General features: G+C 39.8%; 1 protein-coding gene across 2 annotated transcripts; it reads left to right on the top strand.

Moving 5' to 3' along the window:
• Positions 1–369: 369 nt before the first annotated feature.
• LOC125840868 (subtilisin-like protease SBT2.2) lies at positions 370–21603 on the top strand. 2 transcript variants are annotated; one of them, XM_049519831.1, is made up of 10 exons: positions 370–770; positions 1439–1592; positions 1711–2108; positions 11974–12069; positions 12684–12756; positions 13215–13497; positions 16330–16649; positions 16854–17124; positions 17286–17567; positions 21059–21603. In XM_049519831.1, the coding sequence occupies exons 1-10, from the start codon at positions 553–555 to the stop codon at positions 21478–21480; spliced, it is 2517 nt and encodes an 838-aa protein (XP_049375788.1). In that variant the 5' UTR covers positions 370–552; the 3' UTR covers positions 21481–21603. The 2 variants fall into 2 exon arrangements, with proteins under 2 accessions (XP_049375788.1, XP_049375789.1); XM_049519832.1 differs by having other exon boundaries at positions 457–770; positions 1456–1592.
• The last annotated feature ends 1419 nt before the right edge of the window (positions 21604–23022 follow it).

Raw genomic sequence — 23022 nt, forward strand, 5'->3', positions numbered from 1 at the left:
TCTTTAACCCGGGTCCCAAATGTAATTTGAAAGTATATCAATTGGGTCCTGCATTGTGGCTAGATTCGTAACAATTTTTGATAATTTTTATTACTTATAGAGAAAGAATATAACTTAAGTAATTTAAACAAGATGCCAATCTTATTCATTTATTTATTTTCATAAATCCCCAAGCTTCTTTCATAAGATAGTGTTGACCATAAGAAAGGAGACAGAAAATTATTGATTGATAAATAAATATAACCGTTATAACATATGAAGACAAGTGAATAAATCCAACAGCATAAAAACGAAAAAAAAAAACAGAATTTGATTTTTCCATATGCACTCTTTTATTAAAAAAGTATTAGGAAATTTTATAGGTTCATATGCACACAACCCAAGAAAGTTGCTTCTTCAGCTAATTAAATGCACTTCTCTCTCTCTTCAGCATAAAGAAGCCAACAAACTCTCATTTGCTTTGTACCCTTATCTAAGCTTTACACAATTCTTGTTTATTTCTTATTGGGGGTACTTGAAGAAGCAAATGGGTGGACTTTTGACCTGTTGAAAATGGAGGGGTCTGTCAGCTTCAGATTCTTAGTGGGGGCAATTTTTTTGGGGATTTTTGTGGGTTGTGGCTGGTCTATAGAGAATGCTGCTGATTCAGCTACTGCAGTGTATATTGTGACCCTGAAAAAAGCTCATTTTAATGAAGAACTCAACTTGAAGAATCAATACCACTCCAGAAATGGTGGGTCACAGAGAGTTAATAGATTTGACAAACCAAGGTATTATTTTTAACTGAATATGTAGTGTCATGTTAAGAATTCATACAACTATTTTGGGATTGAAGCGTAGTAGTTGTTACATTCATAAATCTCCTCAATAGTTCAATGTTGCTCTAGATGAATGTTTTTTTTTTTTTGTGGTTAGCCCACTTTCGTTTGTTTAATTTCTGCTACAGTATTATTTTAGTTGTAACTTGGGCATGTGTAAAGTTGAAATCTTTTAGTGGTTTTGAAGTTCCACTTGTCTTCTAGCATTTCTAATTATTCAAGTGTTTGGAATTGTAGATTGTAGTGTGTTAAAAAGAGGGAAACTTATCTGATTGTGTTTATGTATTTTAGTGTTTTGACTGATTGAGAATGAGAAGCAGTGCATTATTATGTAAGGACTCTCATGGAATGAAGCTTAATTAATTACATGAGAACTTTACTCTTTTAGTGGCTAGATTCTTGGAGCTGTGTAACCCACTATCCAGAAGTCACTTTAATAAGAAAGTTTTAGATTTGTCTAACTATCACACTCTGGGCTATTCGTATTACATTGTCATATCAGATTCTTGCATAAGACAATTAGAGTTTTTGTTCCTCTCTGTCTTGTTTTTAGTGTATCTATTTGAAAGTGAGAAGTTAACTTCTTCAGTCGTATTACTGATAACTGTTTTCGGAATCAGCAATATTTCACATATAGATCGCATGAATGGTTCCTACGTTTCTCAAATGCACGATTCCTTATTGAGGAGGATGTTAAGAGGAGAAAAGTATCTAAAAGTATACAGCTACCACTACTTGATTAATGGATTTGCTGTGCTTGTAACACCCCAGCAGGTATGGAGAAATTAGAATTTTCTTTAACATGCCATACATAGTTAAGTCATTACATAGTCTTTTGTGACTTTTGATCATGGTCATATCTTATGTGAACATGTATTTGATCAATTTGAAGGCATTCAAGCTTGCAAGGAGGAGAGAGGTGTCAAATATTGTTTTGGATTTCTCAGTTAAGACTGCAACCACACATACACCACAATTTCTAGGTCTACCTCGTGGGGCATGGGCTCAAGAAGGTGGATATGAAACTGCTGGGGTAGGCATTGTAATTGGTTTCATTGACACTGGAATTGATCCTACACACCCCAGCTTCAATGATAAGTCACCTGAGCAAACATATCCTGTTCCTGAGCACTTCTCTGGCATTTGTGAGGTCACCCTGGATTTTCCATCCGGATCTTGCAACAGGAAACTTGTTGGTGCCCGTCATTTTGCAGCATCTGCTATAACCAGGGGAATATTTAATGCAACTAAGGACTTTGCTTCTCCTTTTGATGGTGATGGTCATGGAACGTAAGTGTTCTCTATCATATGGACATTCCACTGCAGCTCTTTTGTAGGCTTATTTGGTATTCACAATGTGCACACTGAATGTAAGAGCTCTTGATCATAATCAATATGTTTCTTCATTTCTTCTGAAGTATAAAATTTGGCGATCCACCTCCTTTATATATGAATTTTGGTCATCTAACATTATTTTTAAGAGTAAGACTTGAAAATAGTGAAGGAGTTCCAAACAAGTTGGGGTTGTCTATATGAATCCTCACTGACCATGTTTCTCCATTTAAATTCATCTCTGCACTACTTTACAGTTTAAAAGGAGGAAACTTTATAGGCCTACCCTAGACTAACACTTTTTGATCAAGACCTCTCTGATGCCTCATTTAGGATATGTAAAATTCTGATTTTGTTGGTCGTAATGGATCATTCATGGAATTATCAAGAGTTGAGCATCTCCATGAAACTCTATGAATGTGGTGCAGTTGCACAATTGGGAAGATGCTATAGCTACATTGTATGTTTCACTTGATTAAACAATCATCATTGTCTCCGAGTATTCATGTTTCACAGTGATTCATCTATACTTTTATAGCTTTCTTCTGTTTTGCTTGCTAATCCAAGTATTAACTCTCTAAAGTTTCAGTTCTCCTCTTGAGGTGGTTGCTTCATGTCACTTAGATTCCAACCATAATTCGAGTATCCATTCCATTCTGAATCATAATGGTAACCATATGAATCAACCTGCCTGTATGTACGAGAAGCATAGTAAGATTGTTCAGATTATGAACTATAGAAACATAAGTTACCTTCTTGGTTTTTCATGAATGAGGTGATTGCCACCACAATAGTCACATGTTCTGATCCTTTGAAAATGCTCTGCTATCAGCTCTTAGTTGTTTTTCTGGATTCTCCTGTAGTTCATCTTTAAAGCACTTGGGGTGAGTTCAAATTCAGGGATAATTTCTTCAAGTCTCCTTCTCTACCATTTGTCAAGTACTAAGGATGAAATCTCGAAAATGTGAAAGAAAAAATTATATACAACTCTCAAAGTTGCAACAACAACAATTAGCAAATAGATATTGCCCAATCCCCCGGAAAATGCCCCAAAATCTGACGAGCCCAAGATCTGTGTATAAAAACTAAAGCTCATGCTTGTTAAAGATAGTATTGATAATGTCAATCCCATGAGAGGATTGAGTTTCTAATATGCTAATTAGTATTGATTGATTACTTTTTGAGAAATCTGATTTGTAAAATTAATAATGACGGGAGAAATAGCCACAACTCAATTGAGTTGAGTCAAGAATCCACCTATGGAATAACTAGCAATTATAATACCTTTCATCAACCCTTGTTGAAGTATGAATTTTTTTTTTGATAACCGAGAAATCCATTTGTGACCCGCCCTTTGGACCAATCACAGCCTTCTAAACTCGATGGATAATGGGCCTGCCCCTCTACCCTTCTCCACTTAAATACCGGGCTTCGCTTTGCATGGTGTGGGGATTGAACCTGCAACCTAAGCCACAAATCCTCCACCTTTTGCCACTTGAGCTAGGCCTTGGGGGCTTGTTGAAGTATGAATGTTTCTCGCGAATACATTCAATCCCTCTAATCTTTTCTAAAGATGCGAAGGTTGTATTTAAAGGCTCTGCATAGATAGAAATATATAGTCTTCTTTCAAATATCTATGCGGCAATTCTAAGGTTAAAATACTAATCCCTTCTTGCGAATAGAATCAATATTCAACAAGACTATCCTAAACCCAATCAAAGCAATGGAGAAATTGATATATCTCTTGTGATTATTATATCAATGAACTCCTCAAGGAATCAATTAAACACATGAGATAAAAGGTAAATTAGTCACTATAAAACCACAGGTTTCATCAAAACTCAACTATGAGAATGTCACTCCATAATGGAGTAAAAACAATCATTGAAAAATTAAGAGTCATCATGCTCATAACAAAAGATTAGGAGAAGAAGGTGGTTTAGAAGAAACTCTAAATCTCTTTAATCCTCCTTGAAATTCTTAAGTTCTCTTTTTTTCTCTCCCAACAGCTGCGCCTGTCTTTTGGTGTCTCCTCCCCTTTTTTCATACTCTCTAAAGTCCCTATTTATTTCCATCTCAACCCTAGTAACTAAAAAGTTGAAAGTTTGAACTCAGGGTCGTGCAGTCACAGTGACCAAAACTCCACCACTGCGACAGTTGGGGCTTTTTTGTGCCCAATTCTTCATTTCATGCATCTCTTTTGCTTGAGTCTTGTGTATTTTCTCCTTCCTTTTTTTGTGAAGTAATCAAACGGCGTGCACCCGGTGGACTCAGTGTTCTTAAAGGCGAGCGCCTCTCGCCTTTGGCGACAAGGCGAGGCGAGGCGAGGGGTTTGCGCCTATTTCAGGCAAGGCGTGGCGAGATCAAAAAGGCGAGCCAAGGCGAGGGGTGACGTGGAATTGGCGATGCAATAGGCGTCGCCTTTTTCTTCTTTTTTTTTAGAAGTCTGAATTTTAATAATTAAAAAGCCAAATAATCAAATTAGGGTTTTTTTTGGGTATTTTTTCAAACTTATGACGCGACTGCTGCTCCTCATTTCGCGACCGGAGACTTGAAATCAATCCCTCGACTGGAATTAGAGTTCGCGACTGCTGCTGCTGCGATTGGAAACTTGAAGTCGACTGTCGCGACTGCTGCTGCTGCGAGTTCGCGTCTGCTGCTGCTGCTCAGCTTGAAAAAGTACAGAGAAGAAGAAGAGGAGGCGTTTTTTCTTGAAAAGTACAGTAAAGTACAGAGAAGAAGAGAGAAGAAGAAGAGGAGGAGTTTTTTCTTGAAAAGTAAAGGAAGTACAGCTTTTTTAGTATCTTTTTTCAAAAAGTAGAGTCTTTTCAACTTTTCTTGAAAAAGAAAACTAGAGACAGAGTTTCTCTAGATAAGTGTGTCCTTTTTTATTTATAAAATAAATTATACTTTTAATATTTATTATATTTTCTCTCTTCTTTAACAATTATACTCCTCTTATTTTGTATGTAATTATATCAAAATATGCAATTCATTATTATATATATTTCATAAATATTTTTAGTAATATTTTATTATATATATATATATATATCACTTATTTGGTATTAATTGGCGCCTCGATTCAAAAAGGCGAGCGCCTCGCCGCTCGCCTCGCCGCGTGGCGAGGCAGGCCCTTGTCGCCTTTTGTCGCCTCTCGCCGTCCAAAACACTGGGTGGACTCACTCCTTTGCAAATTATATGAAAATTGTGCCATGTCCAGGAGTCTGGCCCAATCCTTTTGATGCGCACTGACATAGTGCCTTAAGTAGCACTCCAACAGGGCGTTGACGCGTTCGGTCTGGCCGTCGGTCTGCGGGTGGAAACTTGTGGAGAAATGAAGTTTTGTGCCAAGTATCTCGAACAACTCCCTCCAATAGTTTCCAGTATATCGGGGGTCTCGATCGCTAATGATGTGTCTTGGCAGCCCCCAATATTTCACCACGTTCTTGAAGAACAGTCGAGCGGCCTCCTTTGCGGTGCATCCGGCTGTGGCGGGAATGAAGGTAGCATATTTTGAGAACCTGTCCACCACAACCATGATAGTTCCATACCCGTCGGACTTAGGTAGGGAAGTGATGAAGTCCATAGTCACGCTTTCCCATGGACGTTCCGCTACGAGTAGTGGCTCCAATAGTCCTCCCTGATGCCTTTGTTCTACCTTGTCTTGCTGGCACACAAGACAAGTCTGCACATAGCACTCGATATCGTCCTGCATGCATGGCCAGAAATAGATAGCCTCAATCAGCGCCCTCGTTCGTCGCTGCCCTGGATGCCCGGCCCACGGTGTGTCGTGGCTTTCCTTAATTATCCGCCGCCTGATAGACCCGAACTTGGGTACGTAGACCCTTCGACCGGATGTGAGTAAAAGGTCATCCTCCACCCAAAAGCGCCTAGTCTTGCCTTGGGCGGCTAACTCCATTAGCTTCCTGGCCTCAGGATCATGCTGTATGCCATCTTTAATTGCATCTTGAATATCACAATGGACTGTCGTGATGGCAGCAAGTTCGGCCTTCCTACTTAGCGCATCGGCCACAACGTTACCTCTTCCTGGCTTATACTCCAAAACGTAGTCATCCTCGGCTAGAAAATCCTGCCACCTAGCTTGTTTCGGGGTGATCTTCTTCTGCGACTGAAAGTAGCTAGTGGCCACGTCGAACTTGGAGCCTAGCAAGTAGTGTCTCCACGTGCGCAGGCAATGTACGATGGCCATCATTTCTTTCTTCTGCACTGTATAGCGCCATTCGGTCTCCTTCAATTTGCGGCTCTCGAAAGCTAATGGGTGTCTCTCCTACATTAAGACTCCCCCAATGGCAAAGTCTGAAGCATCCGTATGTACTTCGAAGGTCTTTGAAAAGTCGGGCAACGTCAAGACCGGCTCTTCTATCACTGCGGCCTTGAGACCTTCGAAGGCTTGCTGGCACTCCATGCTCCAAACCCACAACTTATTTTTCTTTAACAACTCGGTCAGTGGAGCGGCCTTTGCGGAGTAGCCACTTATGAACCTGCGATAATAATTTGCAAGTCCAAGGAATGATTGTAGCTCGGTCACTTTAGTGGGCACCTCCCACTCCTGGATCTCCCGAATTTTAGCCTCGTCCATTCGTAGTTTGCCCTGGCTGATGATATGGCCCAAGAAGTGCACCTCATGTTGGGCAAACTCACACTTCTCCCGCTTGATGTAGAACTGGTTCTCTCGCAAGACTTGGAAGACTTTTCTCAGATGCCCCACATGTTCCTCCAAGGTGTTGCTATAGATGACATAGTCATCTAAGTAGACCACCATGAACTGATCCAAGTATGGATGAAAGATCTTGTTCATTAGCGTGCAAAATGTAGCGGGTGCGTTGGTTAAGCCGAAGGGCATCACCAACCACTCGTAAGCTCCGTACCTCATCACACATGCTGTCTTCGGTTCATCCTCTTTCGCGATACGCACTTGGTAGTAGCCTTTTCAGAGATACACATTGGTGAAGTATTTGGCCTGCCCAAGCCTGTCAAACAAATCTGCAATGAGCGAGATAGGGTACTTGTTCGTAATAGTTACCTTATTGAGCGCTCGATAGTCGATGTATAAACGTAAGGATCCATCCTTCTTCTGGAACAGTACCGGTGCGCCATAAGGTGCCTTGGATGGACAGATGTGACCGGCCTCGAGGAGCTCCTTCAACTGCTTCCTTAGCTCCTCTAGTTCAGGTGGAGCCATGTGATAAGGTGCATGCGCGGGTGGCTTGGCTCCAACCTCCAACTCTATCCTGTGATCTACCTCGCGCCTCAGAGGTAGAGTCTTCGGCAGCTCGTCTAGCATCACGTCCTTGTTCTCTTCAAGGACCTTCTCTATAATCGGTGGCAAGGTCTCCTTAGCACCATTGTCTTCTCCCAAACTTGCAATGGTAGCTAGGAACATCGGTTCTCCTTTCTTCAGGCCCTTCACGATCTGCATGACCGACAAGAGGGCATGTCCTTCCTTCTTCGGTACCTTGACTAGAGGTACCATGCACGACCCTTCCCGCTACATGACCATGAGTCGTTGGAGGTAGGGGTCAATCATCGTATGGCAGCACTGGAAGAAGTCCTGCCCAAGAATAATGTCAAAGATATCTAAAGGAGCAACAGGAAAGTTTGTCTTACCTTGCCAATTTCCCAACGTGATGCTCACTCCTTGCACGACCCCGCACACGGGAGTCTGTGGGGCATTAACTGTCTTGAGGCGGGTGTTGCTTGGAACATAGTTCAGCCCTAACCTCTTTGCCGCCATCTTGGTCATGATGTTAGCTTCTGCCCCGGTGTCCACCATGGCATGAGCTGTACGTCCATTAATGGAGATGTCTACATACTACGTGCTGAAGTCTCCTGGCTTCTCTGTCAGCTTGGCTATCGTCCCGCATAGTCCAACCATGCCCAATTGCGTCGTGCCCGCGTCTTGCCCTTGCTCTTGTGCGTCCTTCTCCTTCCGTTCGCGTAGGATGGCACCAAGGTTCTTCATCTCTGGGCACCTGGCATAGCCGTGTGGTCCTCCGCATATGTAGCAACCATCTCTCTTAGTGGTCTGCGCCTTCTTCTCGGTGTAATTTTGGCGCACGAACCGTCTGTTGTCCGGCTTGTGGGAGTCGTGCTGCTTGGGGTGCGCCTGCTGCTCTTTGCCTCGGCCACGATCTCCACCACCTTTGGCATGACTGCTCTTTGCATCCTTGCCCCATGCCTTGTCATGTCGATCATGCTTAAAGTCTGTCAAGGATTCTGCTTGCGTGATGGCCTCATCTATGGTCTTGACTGTCACCGCTCCAGCTCCGTCTTGGGCAGGACTTTTTCCAGCGCTGCCATACGATGATTGACCCCTACCTCCAACGACTCATGGTCATGTAGCGGGAAGGGTCGTGCATGGTACCTCTAGTCAAGGTACCGAAGAAGGAAGGACATGCCCTCTTGTCGGCCATGCAGATCGTGAAGGGCCTGAAGAAAGGAGAACTGACATTCCTAGCTACCATTGCAAGTTTGGGAGAAGACAATGGTGCTAAGGAGACCTTGCCACCGATTATAGAGAAGGTCCTTGAAGAGAACAAGGACGTGATGCTAGACGAGCTGCCGAAGACTCTACCTCTGAGGCGCGAGGTAGATCACAGGATAGAGTTGGAGGTTGGAGCCAAGCCACCCGCGCATGCACCTTATCGCATGGCTCCACCTGAACTAGAGGAGCTAAGGAAGCAGTTGAAGGAGCTCCTCGAGGCCGGTCACATCCGTCCATCCAAGGCACCTTATGGCGCACCGGTACTGTTCCAGAAGAAGGATGGATCCTTACGTTTATACATCGACTATCGAGCGCTCAATAAGGTAACTATTACGAACAAGTACCCTATCTCGCTCATTGCAGATTTGTTTGACAGGCTTGGGCAGGCCAAATACTTCACCAATGTGTATCTCTGAAAAGGCTACTACCAAGTGCGTATCGCGAAGGAGGATGAACCGAAGACAGCATGTGTGATGAGGTACGGAGCTTACGAGTGGTTGGTGATGCCCTTCGGCTTAACCAACGCACCCGCTACATTTTGCACGCTAATGAACAAGATCTTTCATCCATACTTGGATCAGTTCATGGTGGTCTACTTAGATGACTATGTCATCTATAGCAACACCTTGGAGGAACATGTGGGGCATCTGAGAAAAGTCTTCCAAGTCTTGCGAGAGAACCAGTTCTACATCAAGCGGGAGAAGTGTGAGTTTGCCCAACATGAGGTGCACTTCTTGGGCCATATCATCAGCCAGGGCAAACTACGGATGGACGAGGCTAAAATTCGAGAGATCCAGGAGTGGGAGGTGCCCACTAAAGTGACCGAGCTACAATCATTCCTTGGACTTGCAAATTATTATCGCAGGTTCATAAGTGGCTACTCCGCAAAGGCCGCTCCACTGACCGAGTTGTTAAAGAAAAATAAGTTGTGGGTTTGGAGCATGGAGTGCCAGCAAGCCTTCGAAGGTCTCAAGGCCGCAGTGATAGAAGAGCCGGTCTTGACGTTGCCCGACTTTTCAAAGACCTTCGAAGTACATACGGATGCTTCAGACTTTGCCATTGGGGGAGTCTTAATGTAGGAGAGACACCCATTAGCTTTCGAGAGCCGCAAATTGAAGGAGACCGAACGGCGCTATACAGTGCAGGAGAAAGAAATGACGGCCATCGTACATTGCCTGCGCACGTGGAGACACTACTTGCTAGGCTCCAAGTTCGACGTGGCCACTAGCTACTTTCAGTCGCAGAAGAAGATCACCCCGAAACAAGCTAGGTGGCAGGATTTTCTAGCCGAGGATGACTACGTTTTGGAGTATAAGCCAGGAAGAGGTAACGTTGTGGCCGATGCGCTAAGTAGGAAGGCCGAACTTGCTGCCATCACGACAGTCCATTGTGATATTCAAGACGCAATCAAAGATGGCATGCAGCATGATCTCGAGGCCAAGAAGCTGATGGAGTTAGCCGCCCAAGGCAAGACTAGGCGCTTTTGGGTGGAGGATGGCCTTTTACTCACATCCAGTCGAAGGGTCTACGTACCGAAGTTCGGGTCTATCAGGCGGCGGATAATTAAGGAAAGCCACGACACACCGTGGGCCGAGCATCCAGGGCAGCGACGAACGAGGGCGCTGATTGAGGCTATCGTGTCATGTCCCGCCACTATCCGAGCCAAATTTTGCAGCCAAGTAGACGTGGAGGCTTCTAGAGTTAAAGAGAGAACTGTAGAATGCCTTAGATATTTCAAGAAGGCCTTGGAGAATTCTAGACTATGTAGAATTCTCTAGAAAGGGGGCCAATGTGTAAATACCTTAGGGACTTCTCATGTAAATATTAATTGTACTTTAGTCCTTAGGAAGTAGTATAAATAGAGGTGCCAACCATTTGCAAGGCATCACTCAAGTGTAAAGCAATCTTCCAAAGCAATACAAAAGTCTTCTTCCAAAAACTCTCTTTGATCTTTCTAAGCCTTTCTTAGCATTCTCTTAGCGATCTTAGCATAAAGAGCTTTCTTGAGTTAGGGAGCTAACAAAATCCCAAAAATTATCCATACTAACAGGGGAGAGAAGGTGCCAATATGGGAGTTGATATTCCATCAAAGCAGCTGCAGTTACCGTCTTTCCAAATGCTCCAAAATTTTACTTTTGGGATCATCCTCCAGGTACTTTTGATAGTGTTGTCAACTGTCCGACATATCCTGCTAGCATAAGTATCTTTGATGGAGAGGGGAATAACCCATTGGAGGCCTAACAACGAGAAGAAGAAATGTCATATGCCAATTGTAATGGGGCAGTGCAAAAAAAGATGGTTGACACTTTCATTGTTTTTTTTACACGAAAAACATCTGTTGATGAGCATGATGCCCTTCCTAAGGTTGTCTTGTGTTAAACATGTCTTGGATGCAAAACAGGAGACCTTTGTGTATTTCCTCCTTACCTTCATTGCATATCTTTCATCAAAACAACCAAATATGTGAGGGATTACGTCATATACTACTTAAAACTCTTCAAACATGAGAAAAGACATAAATACACTTGAATCATTGTCCTCAAGCAAAAAGGACTGCCATAAAACAGCAACAGGACATAAAATCAGTTAAGAGCTTTCTTTTTCAGCAAAATTGACTTAGATCAACCAAGAGAATTAAACACCCTTTTTTTTTTGCTCATACTCGTGTATTGACAAAATGAAATTCTTGTGTCCCTTGAATCCCATTATGCCTCACCTAACTGACCACCCCAAATTAACAAAAAGCTACCAAGCCAACAAGCTTGAATCCCAATATGCCTCTCCAAACGGACTACCCCCAAATTAACAAAAAGATACCAAGCCAACAAGGGAGAAACAAATGGGCATGTTCAAGAACAATGACACTCACAATGATCAAAGAAATTCTTGCACCACATAGAAGAGTACCAAAAGCTTTCTTATCTTGTCACTATCCACTAATGAGTTCTCAAGTAAGGATCAGGTAGAATTTTTTCATTTGGTAGTAATGTAGAAAAGGATGAATATGGTAATATTGGATAAGAGTGACTAATTTTCCTTTGGCACGATCATTACTCAGCACTTAAGCTCACAACAATATTTTTTTTTCTTTTCACACTAAATCCCATACATGAAACTCTGTTCTCATTTTGCTCAAGTAAGGTGGGCCCAAGGGTTCCAAAACACACACAGAAAAGAGAAAAATAATGAAAAGAAAAGAAAGGACCTTGTTTGATTTGAACCTTCTTGATATCATCAATTTGTTATCTTTACTCCAAACTTAAGATACTGAAAATAGCATCTAAAACCATGTGGCTTGAATTTCTTATTAAACAGGCATACAGCTTCTATTGCGGCAGGAAACCATGGAGTCCCCGTTATTGTAGCTGGACATGACTTTGGAAATGCTAGTGGAATGGCTCCTCATTCACAGTAAGAAATTGAATTTTAATTTTCTGTTCACATTTGATTTACTGATATCAACCTGCAAGGTGATACTCTACATGCAGAAGAGATTCCAGCGATGTAACTATCATCAGTTCATCACTAGTAGTTTAGTGTATCACAGTATTGCAATCAACTTATGTGTTAGTTCTTGTTCATCTTTTCTATAAGCCCTTTGTCTTGTGAATCTTGCAATGACTTCTAACCAAGCACTTTCTCAATGCAAAAGATTTTGATGACTTAACTTTACAAAAAGGTTCTTTTGTAACAAAATGATCCTGATCATCAGGAGTTCACCAAACATTACAATTAGCACACCTGTTCTCTGATAAGTGAAGTGATGAAAGTCTGAATCCATTGTTGAGGGGAGGGGGATCCGGGAGCACTGGGAAGTGTTTGAGTTCTAAGCACTTGGGGAAATTACTAGAAATCTACTTTAATGATCGACCTTCTCAACTTCCCCAAGTGGTCATAACTCAAGCCTCCAGTGTTTCCTTTTATCAAAATACAGAGATTGAGATAAGTATTAATTTCCTTACCTTGTATCTTTCTTGCTAAAAGTAGTATTAGAGCAGATACTGATTACATGCCGATATTTCTAGCATTGCAGTTTACAAGGCATTATACAAGAGTTTTGGTGGCTTTGCTGCAGATGTCGTTGCTGCCATAGACCAGGTAAGTTTCATTTTTGGCTAGAGAGTGGAGAACTTTTAAAGGAAAAGAATAAAGAGAAAAGGATCCATGTCCTGGTTTTGACTTTTGGATAAAGAGAGGAATGGAGAAAGATATATTGCAGATGTAGGGAAGTCTCTCATCAAGTTTCTGTAACATAAAATAGTGGTATACTAGTTTAGATTTGATTTTGTCAGAAGGTGAAAAATGTTTCATCTGTTATAAAAGAAAAAGTTTCATCTTTTTTTGACATAAAAGAGAAAGATTCAAATACCAAAATGGGTCTAATTTTTGGTACAGAATAGAATGGGAAGCAGGCCAATTTTTTATGGATGGAGGGCATATTCATTTGTCCTTCATGCTTAAGAATCATTTACTGCTAATTCACAGAGGCAAAAGAGAAAAAAGAATAAATATTAATTCCTCAGTGTTGATACTTGTCTTGTCTGTTACAATTATAGGCAGCCCAGGATGGTGTGGATATAATCAATTTATCAATCACGCCAAACAGGCGTACTCCTGGTTTGGCGACTTTCTTTAATCCGATAGACATGGCCTTGTTATCAGCAGTAAAAGCTGGCATTTTTGTGGTACAAGCAGCTGGCAATACTGGACCATCACCTAAGAGTGTTGCATCGTTCAGCCCATGGATCTTCAGTGTTGGTGCTTCAACCCATGACAGGGTTTACAGCAACTCTATATTGCTGGGGAACAACATCACCATGGCTGGAGTTGGACTAGCACGTAAGTCTTCCTTGGTGATTGCTGCATTTAATTCTATTTTGAGAATATTAATGGAGCATGATTCTTCCCACAAATATCTATTATTTTAATCATTCCCTCTCACTTAGTCTTAAATTGTCTGTTAGAAGAAGTTAACGAGTAGAACTGAAATTATGTAATTCTTTGAAGAGAAGTGGGGCAATAAATAGATTTCACTACCTAACTTATTCCGCTCTGCACTAAGTTAAGTAATTTTCTGTTGGAACTTCTAATGATAATTTATGCAACTTCTAGGTTAGTTGTTGTTTCTCTCTCTTTCTAGAGAGAGAAATTGCAATTCCTTGCGAGTTCGAAAAGAATGAGTAATAGATGATCATCCTATGGAGAGTCACAACTCTTGGATATGGTTGGATCAGTTATTAGGTAAGTTAGTACCGATCCAAAGAACTTAGGTGATAGAGGTGTTACAAGGAAGGTAGATGTCGACCCTTACATACGAGTATTCAAAAAGAATGCATTTGAGGGATGAGGATAGTCTTCAATCACCAGATTTTTCAAGTGAATTCATATATTTTTTGTGACTTAAAATCAGCCCTTTGGGCAAATTGCAACTTTTGAAACTCGGGGATGATGTGCCTGTCCTATACCTTTCTCCAGTTAAATACTGGGCTTAGTTCACTAGAGCTCGAACTTTTGACCTAAGTCCCAAGTCCCTCAACCTCAACCCCTTGGGGCTTTCTCTCTCAAGTGAATATTAAGGTGTTTCTAAATAAGTTTGACTAAGTTCACTTGGCATAGAGCTCACACTTTTGACTTAAGTCACAAGTCCCTCAACCTCAGCCCTTTGGGGCTTTCTCAAGTGAATATTAAGGTGATTCTAAATAAGTTTGATATATTTTTGGATTAAACATGATCCATTACCTTTTGATTAAAAAGTTAGGCTTAGACTTAAAGTATGTACAGGTCATGTGCCACATTAGATAAATTACTATATCCACGGTAAAGTGTGTCACTAGCATTGAGGCATAATGTCACGAACTTAGACTTCAATTAACGCTCCGTGTGACACTTGACAACTTACGATTATTTCAAGATCTTGTAAGCTCAAGTAAGTCCTTTTCAAACTTAGATCGCTAAGAGAATGAAGAAAGACACGAGAGTTTTTAAAGAAGGCTTTTGTATTGCTTTGGAAGATCGCTTACACTTGCTTGGTTGAGTTACAAATGAATGCCCCTCTATTTATACTACACACCTAGGGGCTAAAGTGCAAATAAAAATTGCTATACAAGTCCCTACATATGTACAAATTGGTCCCTCTTCTAGAATTCTCTACAAGGCTAGAGAATTCTCAAGCCTTCCAAGAAACTCTTCTAGGGTATTCTAGAGCCTTTTCCAAACCTTTCCAAGATTCTAGATTCTTCCCCCCCTTAATTTTATGCCTTACTTGTATGGCAAATGGGCAGGTCATGACAGTAAGTTCTTCATGCTTTCTTCTAATCTTTTCTCTCACATGGTATCAAAGCATGCAAAACTTTTTGAATTCAAGTCTTGTCGCCACTTATCAACAAATATTTTCATGTACTTAACCGAAGAAAAATAATTAGACCCACACATCAGTGTGATCAAACTAAAATAAGTACACAAAAGTGCAATTTCTAACAATTCAAGCTAGATAAGGTAGTTTACTTAATTTAATATGAATCTTCTCCCAAACGTTACTATAGTGAATAGTGATTGCACCGCCAGGAACTAGAGTTATTTTTCAACAAAGATCCAATGCCATGTTATATTAAGTGAACCACCTCAAATACAAGTTGAATTGTTAAAGATGATATATGTTTATTATAGACCCAAAAATGCTCCAATATCACATTAAATGGTGTGAACCGTCTCATCTAAAAGTTTAAATTGCTAGAGAGGAAACATGTTTATTTATTTTAGGTCTATAAGCAGAGAGAAATTAAAAGGTGAACAATCTTTCATTTGCGGGAAACAGATGCCATTTTAGGACTACCTAAAAAGAAAAGGAGAGCTATGTTTTCCAGACAAATGAAGTTTAATCCCTTGTCATGTATTGGTAATACCAAAAAATTATCAAAATCAGCGGTGAATGCGAAATGATATTACAGGATTGCCTTTAAAGTTGAGGAAGCTGATGCCCTTGAAACTTGTTATAGAAAGTGAAGCGTATAGAAATTTACTCTTGGAGATGGTCTACTTGATAATTTCAACAACATAAATTCTATGCTGTTATTCTTTCTATAGTTTTTTTTTGCAGATTTCGGAAGCTGAGAAGCATCCTGTAATATCTCCCAAAAAAATGTTTGCCTAAGCTAGATGCCTGAGATATTTTCCCTGACACATCCATACATGCATACCTAAGCTAGACGCCTGAGATTTTCCCTGACACATCCATAAATGCATACCTAAGCTAGATGCCTGAGATTTTCACTGGTATGCCCATAAATAATGCATACCTAATCAGGCATGTACTTTGTGGAAAATTTATGCACTAGTGCCATTAGATTTTTTGTATTGTAAAAGTCTTCTTTTGGTTTGGTGCGGGTGGTTATTGAGCATAAGTCTGTTAGTATCAGTCGATACAATCACTGAAATGCTGGAACTTTATTTCCAGTTTCTCTTTGAATACAATGATGCAGCACTTAAGTTGTTGGTGCCGTACTGTACCCTTAACCAATTAAACTTCTTTACTACCTTTTCAGGAGTTCCCTGTAATTTGGAGTCTGTTAGTTTGTAATACTTTTGGAAGGGGGACTACTTTGATGTAGTATACATGTGGATAAATAGAAGAAAAAGTTACCATTCTAAAAAAAAAATTGTTTTTGTTTACAGCTGGAACAGATAATATGTACATGCTGGTTTCTGCAATTCATGCTTTGAATGACGCAGCTGCTAAAGATATGTATGTTAGTGAATGCCAAGATGCCAGTAAGTTCAATCATACGCTCGTTCAAGGGAATCTCTTGATTTGTAGCTACTCCATCCGGTTTGTGCTTGGGCTTTCCACCATCAAACAGGCCTCAGAAACAGCTATGAACCTTAGTGCAGCTGGAGTTGTATTTGCCATGGATCCTTTTGTTATCAGCTATCAACTTAATCCGGTTCCAATGAGATTGCCTGGAATTATAATTCCTTCTCCAGATGATTCGAAGGTGAGTTTGGATGTAAAAATGCTTTTAGTATCTGTGCAGATCAACATGGACAGTTGTGCATTTAAGTGCACACGAAGTGAGATAAGAATCGTAAAAACATGTAAATTCTTTTGTTACAAGTTTACTCATTCTGTGACTGTTGGTATGTATGCACAACAGTTCTCGTCTTTGATTTTGATTTGGGGATTTTAATTAATTTGGCAGATTTTACTTCAGTACTACAATTCTTCTCTTGAGAAAGATGAAACTACAAGGAAAATCGTCAAGTTTGGGGCTGTTGCCTGCATTTTGGGGGGAATAAAACCAAATTTCAGTTTGTCTGCTCCGAAGGTTATGTATTATTCTGCAAGGGGACCAGATCCAGAAGACAATTCTGTTGATAATGCAGACATATTGAAACCCAACCTAGTTGCTCCAGGAAATTCTATATGGGCTGCTTGGAGTTCCCGCGGCGCTGAATCGATTGAATTTCAAGGTAGATGGTCTCAAGAACTAAAAAAGGCTTCCTTATAAAAAGAACTAAAATAGGCTAGCAGGTTACTCAAGAACTATCTGTAGAAGTATGGGGGTTACTCATAAAGCAATATAAATGCCATGAAAAATTATTTACTGACCCAAGTACTTCCTATTATTTAGGTGAAAACTTTGCAATGATGTCTGGTACAAGCATGGCTGCTCCTCATATTGCTGGTTTAGCAGCCTTGATCAAGCAAAAATTTCCAACCTTTACTCCTGCTGCAATTGGATCTGCACTTTCTACAACAGCCTCTCAACATAATAAATATGGGGGCCCAATACTAGCCCAGCGTGCATATGCCAACCCAGATTCGAACCAGTCTCCTGCAACACCTTTTGACATGGGAAGCGGATTTGTGAATGCTACTGCAACACTGGATCCGGGCCTTATTTTGGATACAAGTAAGCTACTCTCTGCTGTCTAGGAGAGTATTGTTCATTGGCATTTTAGCCCATTATTGAACTCTATTAATTTCAAAATGACAGATGTCTTAATCTCAGGGATGAGAGTAGTTCCTAGAATTGCGGAATGATAAGAATTAAGTAAACGAATTATGTTTGAATTATAGATGCTAAAGTTTTCCAATCAAGGTTTGTCTAGTGTCAATGGCATTCCTAGCCAACAATTTGCCTGGCCTAGTCTTTATCCCACAACTTTGATCTAAAGTAATACATCTACTGTGGTTCTTGACAAATTACACTCATATTAAGGATCAACATCTCATACCTTGAAGAAGGAAATAAGAGAGTTTAAACAGGAGATTATTTTTATCATTGCACAAAAGATATCTTATTAAAATACTGTCTTGTGTCTCCAGTCTCATGTACCGAAGGTATATCATATCGTATACCTAAGGGTTCTCAGTTCTGATCTCTATATAAAAAACACAAGCCTAAAAATCCCCTTTTGGGCGTGACTTTCTTCAGCCCTTATGGGCGTGAGTGGGCATTAATCTCAGCTCCTGGACAGAAATTTCAGCCCCTTTCTTGGGCATTTTTAGCTCCAGTCTTGGGCTTCATGTACGCCCCTCCTCTTGGGCTCTATATGGCCCCAATCCTCCTTCTCCTGGACTTGGACTATGAAATATGTATAGCGCTTGGCCACTCCTTGCCATAATTCTTGGACTCTTCTTCCACGATAAACACATTCTTGATATCTCATTGAACCTCACCAACTTTATTTTGATCTCCTTGGCTTCCAAAGCTTCATAATAAAGGTATGCCGCCATGGATGCTATCACTTAGTCACTTCCAACCTCTATGTTCCTAGGAAAAGTCCATGAAGTTTAGAATGTGTTTTAGGAGGCTGGTGGTTTAGGAGTCAGGAATCTGAAACTGCAGAATGATTGCTTGCTCATGAAATGGTTATGGAGATTAAATGGAAATGATCATGCTCTATGGAAGGAGGTAATCCTGAATAAGTATGGCCAGACAGAGCAATGGTGTACCAATGCAGTATCAACCACCTACGAAACATCGGTATGGAGATCTATAAGGAATCTTTGGCCTAGACTAGTAAAGAATTCATGTTATGAGGTGGGTGCTGGGAACAAAATACTATTTGGAAGGACCTATGGATTGGACAAGAAGTTTTAATGCAAGTTTTCCCTGATCTGGCCAATATATGCACTAACCTTGAGGTTACAGTGGCTGATAGTTGGTCCCCACAGGGATGGAACTTCTTCTTCAGGAGGCATCTTAATGACTGGGAAGTAGGCAGGTTGTGGAGCTATTGCAGATGATTGATGGTTTCAAAGGCACTACTGTAGAGGATGACACTTTTAGATGGAAACATGATAGGGATGGCAAGTTCTCTACAGGTAGAATTTATAGGAAAGAGGTATCCTGGATGCCTGAAAACAACATAGGCCCTTGGAAGCATGTATGGAAAAGTATGGCTCCTACTAAGGTCAAGTGCTTTGCTTGGTTAGTAATCAGGAAAGCTTGCCTCACTCATGAGATCCTGCAGAAAAAGGGATTGCCAATTGTGTCCAGGTGCATGTTATGTAGTGACGCTAGAGAGACAAATAATCATCTGTTCCTCCATTGTAAAGTCACATCTCAGCTTTGGACTATGTTTCTCAGTTTAACAGAGATAAAATGGTCAATGCCAGAGCACACAGCAGACTTGTTAAGTTGCTGGATTAGGAGAGGGGGAAGCAAGACACAGAAGAAGTGGTGGAGAATAATCCCACACTGTATCTGGTGGACTATTTGGAGGGAGAGGAATGGAAGAAACTTTGAAGATAGATTCAACTGCATTCAGAAAATCAAAGAGAGCTGCATAGCAACTTTCTACTTTTGGTGTAAAGAACATTGTATAGAAAATGCTGAACAATTAGTAGATCTTTTAGGATTACTGTAATTAGTTTCTCGTTCTAGCTTGTTACTACCTTTTTGGAGGTCTCCAGCATACCTTAATGCTGAGGAATACAACATTATCAGTTTCAAAAAAAAAAAAGTTTAGAATGTTTTTGGTATGAAGGAGTATATTTTCCATGGAAAATGTTTCCTAGATGTTTTCTTACTTATTTTAGGGGTCGTTTGGTTTGAAAATGAGTAATGATGGGATAAGTTATGTTGGGATAAGTTATGTTGGGATTAGTTATGATGGGATAAGTTGTGTTGGGATTATTTTTTATTGAGTGTTTGGTTTGTTGTATTCAAAATAATAAATTTTAAGAACAATTTATTTGTTTACAAAAATGTCCTTCATTAATGTAAAAAGTGATATAATAAAATGGTTGAAAGAGACATTTTTGTCATTTACCTATTTTATCTCGGGATAAGTTATCCCAGGATTACTATACCACCCAAGGAGAGGGATAACTTATCCCGGTACTAATTATTAATCCCGGGATAAGTTATCCCGAACTTGCCAACCAAACAACAAAATAAGCGGTACTATAATTTAATCCCGGGACTATTTGGTATTATCCCTCACACCAAACGACCCCTTATAGTTTTTAGTAAGTAAGCAATTATCTAGCAAAACACTATAGGGGTGGAAGAAGGCCTCAGGAGTGGGAGGGTCAATGGGTAGGGGTTGGTGCCGTTGGGTGGGTATGGAGGATATACAATAAATATAGAGTGTCACTTATAAAACTTCTTTTACCTACTTCCATTAAGAAAGTAATTTTCCTCATTTTTAAAGAACTTATTTTCCTAGAGAATATTTTTCCAAAATTTTGTCCAACCTAGCATATGAGAAAATAAGAAAATATGTTTTCCTCCATATCCCAAACACATCAATAACATTTCTGTAATTATAAGAATGTTCTCTAGTTGATTGGTTATAAGTCTACCATACCATATTGTAGAGAAAAGAATGCATGTTCGGACATTGAGAAGGAAGGTCAAACCTAATCCGGTGTCAACACTTGATTGATTGGAGCTCCTAACTAGCTTCATCCAAGTTTTCGGTAGGCTAGGAAGCATACGTCTATTAAGTGTTTTGATCTTTATACAAGTATAGGGTGTTAAGAATTGTATAGACGTGTTTACCATAGTTTAAAGTTTCTTGGTACAAAGACTAGGCCAGACAATCTATTGGGAAGGAGTGGCGTTGAGAGCTAGGTTTGGCCAACCATCTTTGGAAAGTTTTGCATCTCTAGTTCAAACTACAATTTGCTTACTTTGTTTATTAGTTCTCATCATACTGCGATTCTCACCCCACATTAGTTCAAATTTGTTGTTCTCTAAGCATAAACTGTTTGATTCATTTGAAGGACTACGTGAGTGATTTGACTTAAATGAGAATTGAGAATAATTCAACGTAGAGTTAGTTAAATCACTAAAAACGTTCAGAAAACAATGACTAATAATTTGGGGGTGGCTAGAATACATGGCACATCATTTTCTGTCAGATGTGGAGCTTAAATTCTGATTTGTAGGTTATAACGACTACATGGCGTTCCTCTGTGGCATAAATGGATCAGCTCCCGTTCTTCTGAACTACACTGGTGAGAGCTGCGGAGTATCTACTATGAATGGAGCTGACCTGAACATGCCTTCAATCACAATATCAAAGCTGAACCAATCAAGAAAAGTTCAAAGAATGTTGACCAACATAGCGGGCAATGAAACATATATTGTCGGTTGGGGTGCACCTAATGGGGTTTCCGTTAAGGTTACCCCAAAGCGATTTTTCGTTGCAAGTGGACAGCAGCAGATCTTGAATGTGTTCCTCAATGCTACCATGAACAGTACAACACCAAGCTTTGGAAGAATAGGACTTGTAGGAAACAGTGGTCATGTTGTAAACATTCCTTTATCAGTCATAGTGAAAATCTCATACCACTCAACTAACAGCTGATGATACTTCTGATCTTGTAATTTTGTTAGGTATCCATTTTTTTTATTTGCATCAGGCTCTGTAAATGTTTTTGTAATGCAGGTATCTTATTGAGCGATGATAAATAACCATAATTTCATTTCCTCAATCACAATCTCTCCTTTATATTTTTAAAAAAATATTTACTATGCCCAGTCATGTAATATGCTTTTGTAAAATAATATTAATATTACTCAAACTAAACTTTGAGGGGTTGTTTGGTTTACTTTTTCTATCTAAGTATAACTAATTATATATTCTATTGAGTACTAAGATGGGTATAACTAATACATGTTATGGTATTTGCAATACAAAGGGTTTTAATGCATGCATTAGTATGATTAAAGACACATTTGTCCATAAAAACCTTTTCCACATTCTTTCCTCCATATTGTGGAAGGTACTTTTGGAAACAAATACTCTTTTTTTAAATTATGCAATGTATGTTATTTTTAAGGCAAATGTTTTGATGGATCCTTGTGTTTGTATTAATTTATATTTTGAATCCTTCTACTTAATCTTTTAGCAACTGAATTTTTAAACTCAATTAAAATGAGATTTTTAATTCCTTCAACCATGTGTGTGGTTCACTCTCTCTTACATAAATGACATGTCATATTCATGTTAGATATATTAATACCATATCATAATTATTTCATAACTATTTTTTAAAATTAATAACCAAAATTATTTAATAAGAGGTTAAATAATAAAATTTAATTTATTCTTTAATGTAAAAATTAATGCATCTTCTCCCTTATTCCCACCATGAAACAACCAAAATCTACCGAAGAAAGTCGGCGAGACCACCTATACTCTCTCCCTCATCTATCTTCATCTCCATTGCACACCCTCACTATTTTTTTTCCTCCTCCTTCAACCTCCACAATATCAACAACCTAAGCCGCCGCACCACCAGATCTAGCAAGAAAACCTCTTCGTTGTTGTGATCAAATCCTCGCGCCCTCACCCACCTTGTTCTCCTCTCCACTGACAGCATCGCCTCTCTCTCTCACTCCACTACGAATTAGTGGTCTCCGGCGAACACCGCCAGTGCCACTCTCTTCCTCCGCCGATGAATCAATCAACTCAAGGAAGTGCCTAAGATCTGTTAAATTGATGACAATAGACTGTGGAGAAGAAAGAAAAAAGGGTTGGATAAGGATGAAGATCGCTGAAAAGGAAGTGTAATGGGTGAAGAAGAAGGAGTTTTTTTTAATTATTTTTTTATAATTTTAATATTTTTTAACTCAAAAAAGATATTCACTCACCTTAAGAGGTGTGTAGTTACAAACTTTTGCCAACTTAGTTATTCTAATGCCACATAAACTTAGTCATTGGTTAAATGTGTTTGTTAAATTGTGTTTTATATAGTTTAAGTGTTTAGTCGATAAAAGATTAAGTAAAAGAGTCCATAATACAAACTTGTACAAGTATAGAGGTTCATTAGATCATTTTACCTATTTTTAATACATCAAATCGAATTCTGCGTAAGAAATAATCTTAGCATAACTAATACAAAAA

Source organism: Solanum verrucosum, unplaced genomic scaffold (assembly GCF_900185275.1).
Source record: "Solanum verrucosum unplaced genomic scaffold, falcon-dt-bn FXZP01000194.1, whole genome shotgun sequence".
Classification (NCBI taxonomy): Eukaryota; Viridiplantae; Streptophyta; class Magnoliopsida; order Solanales; family Solanaceae; genus Solanum; species Solanum verrucosum.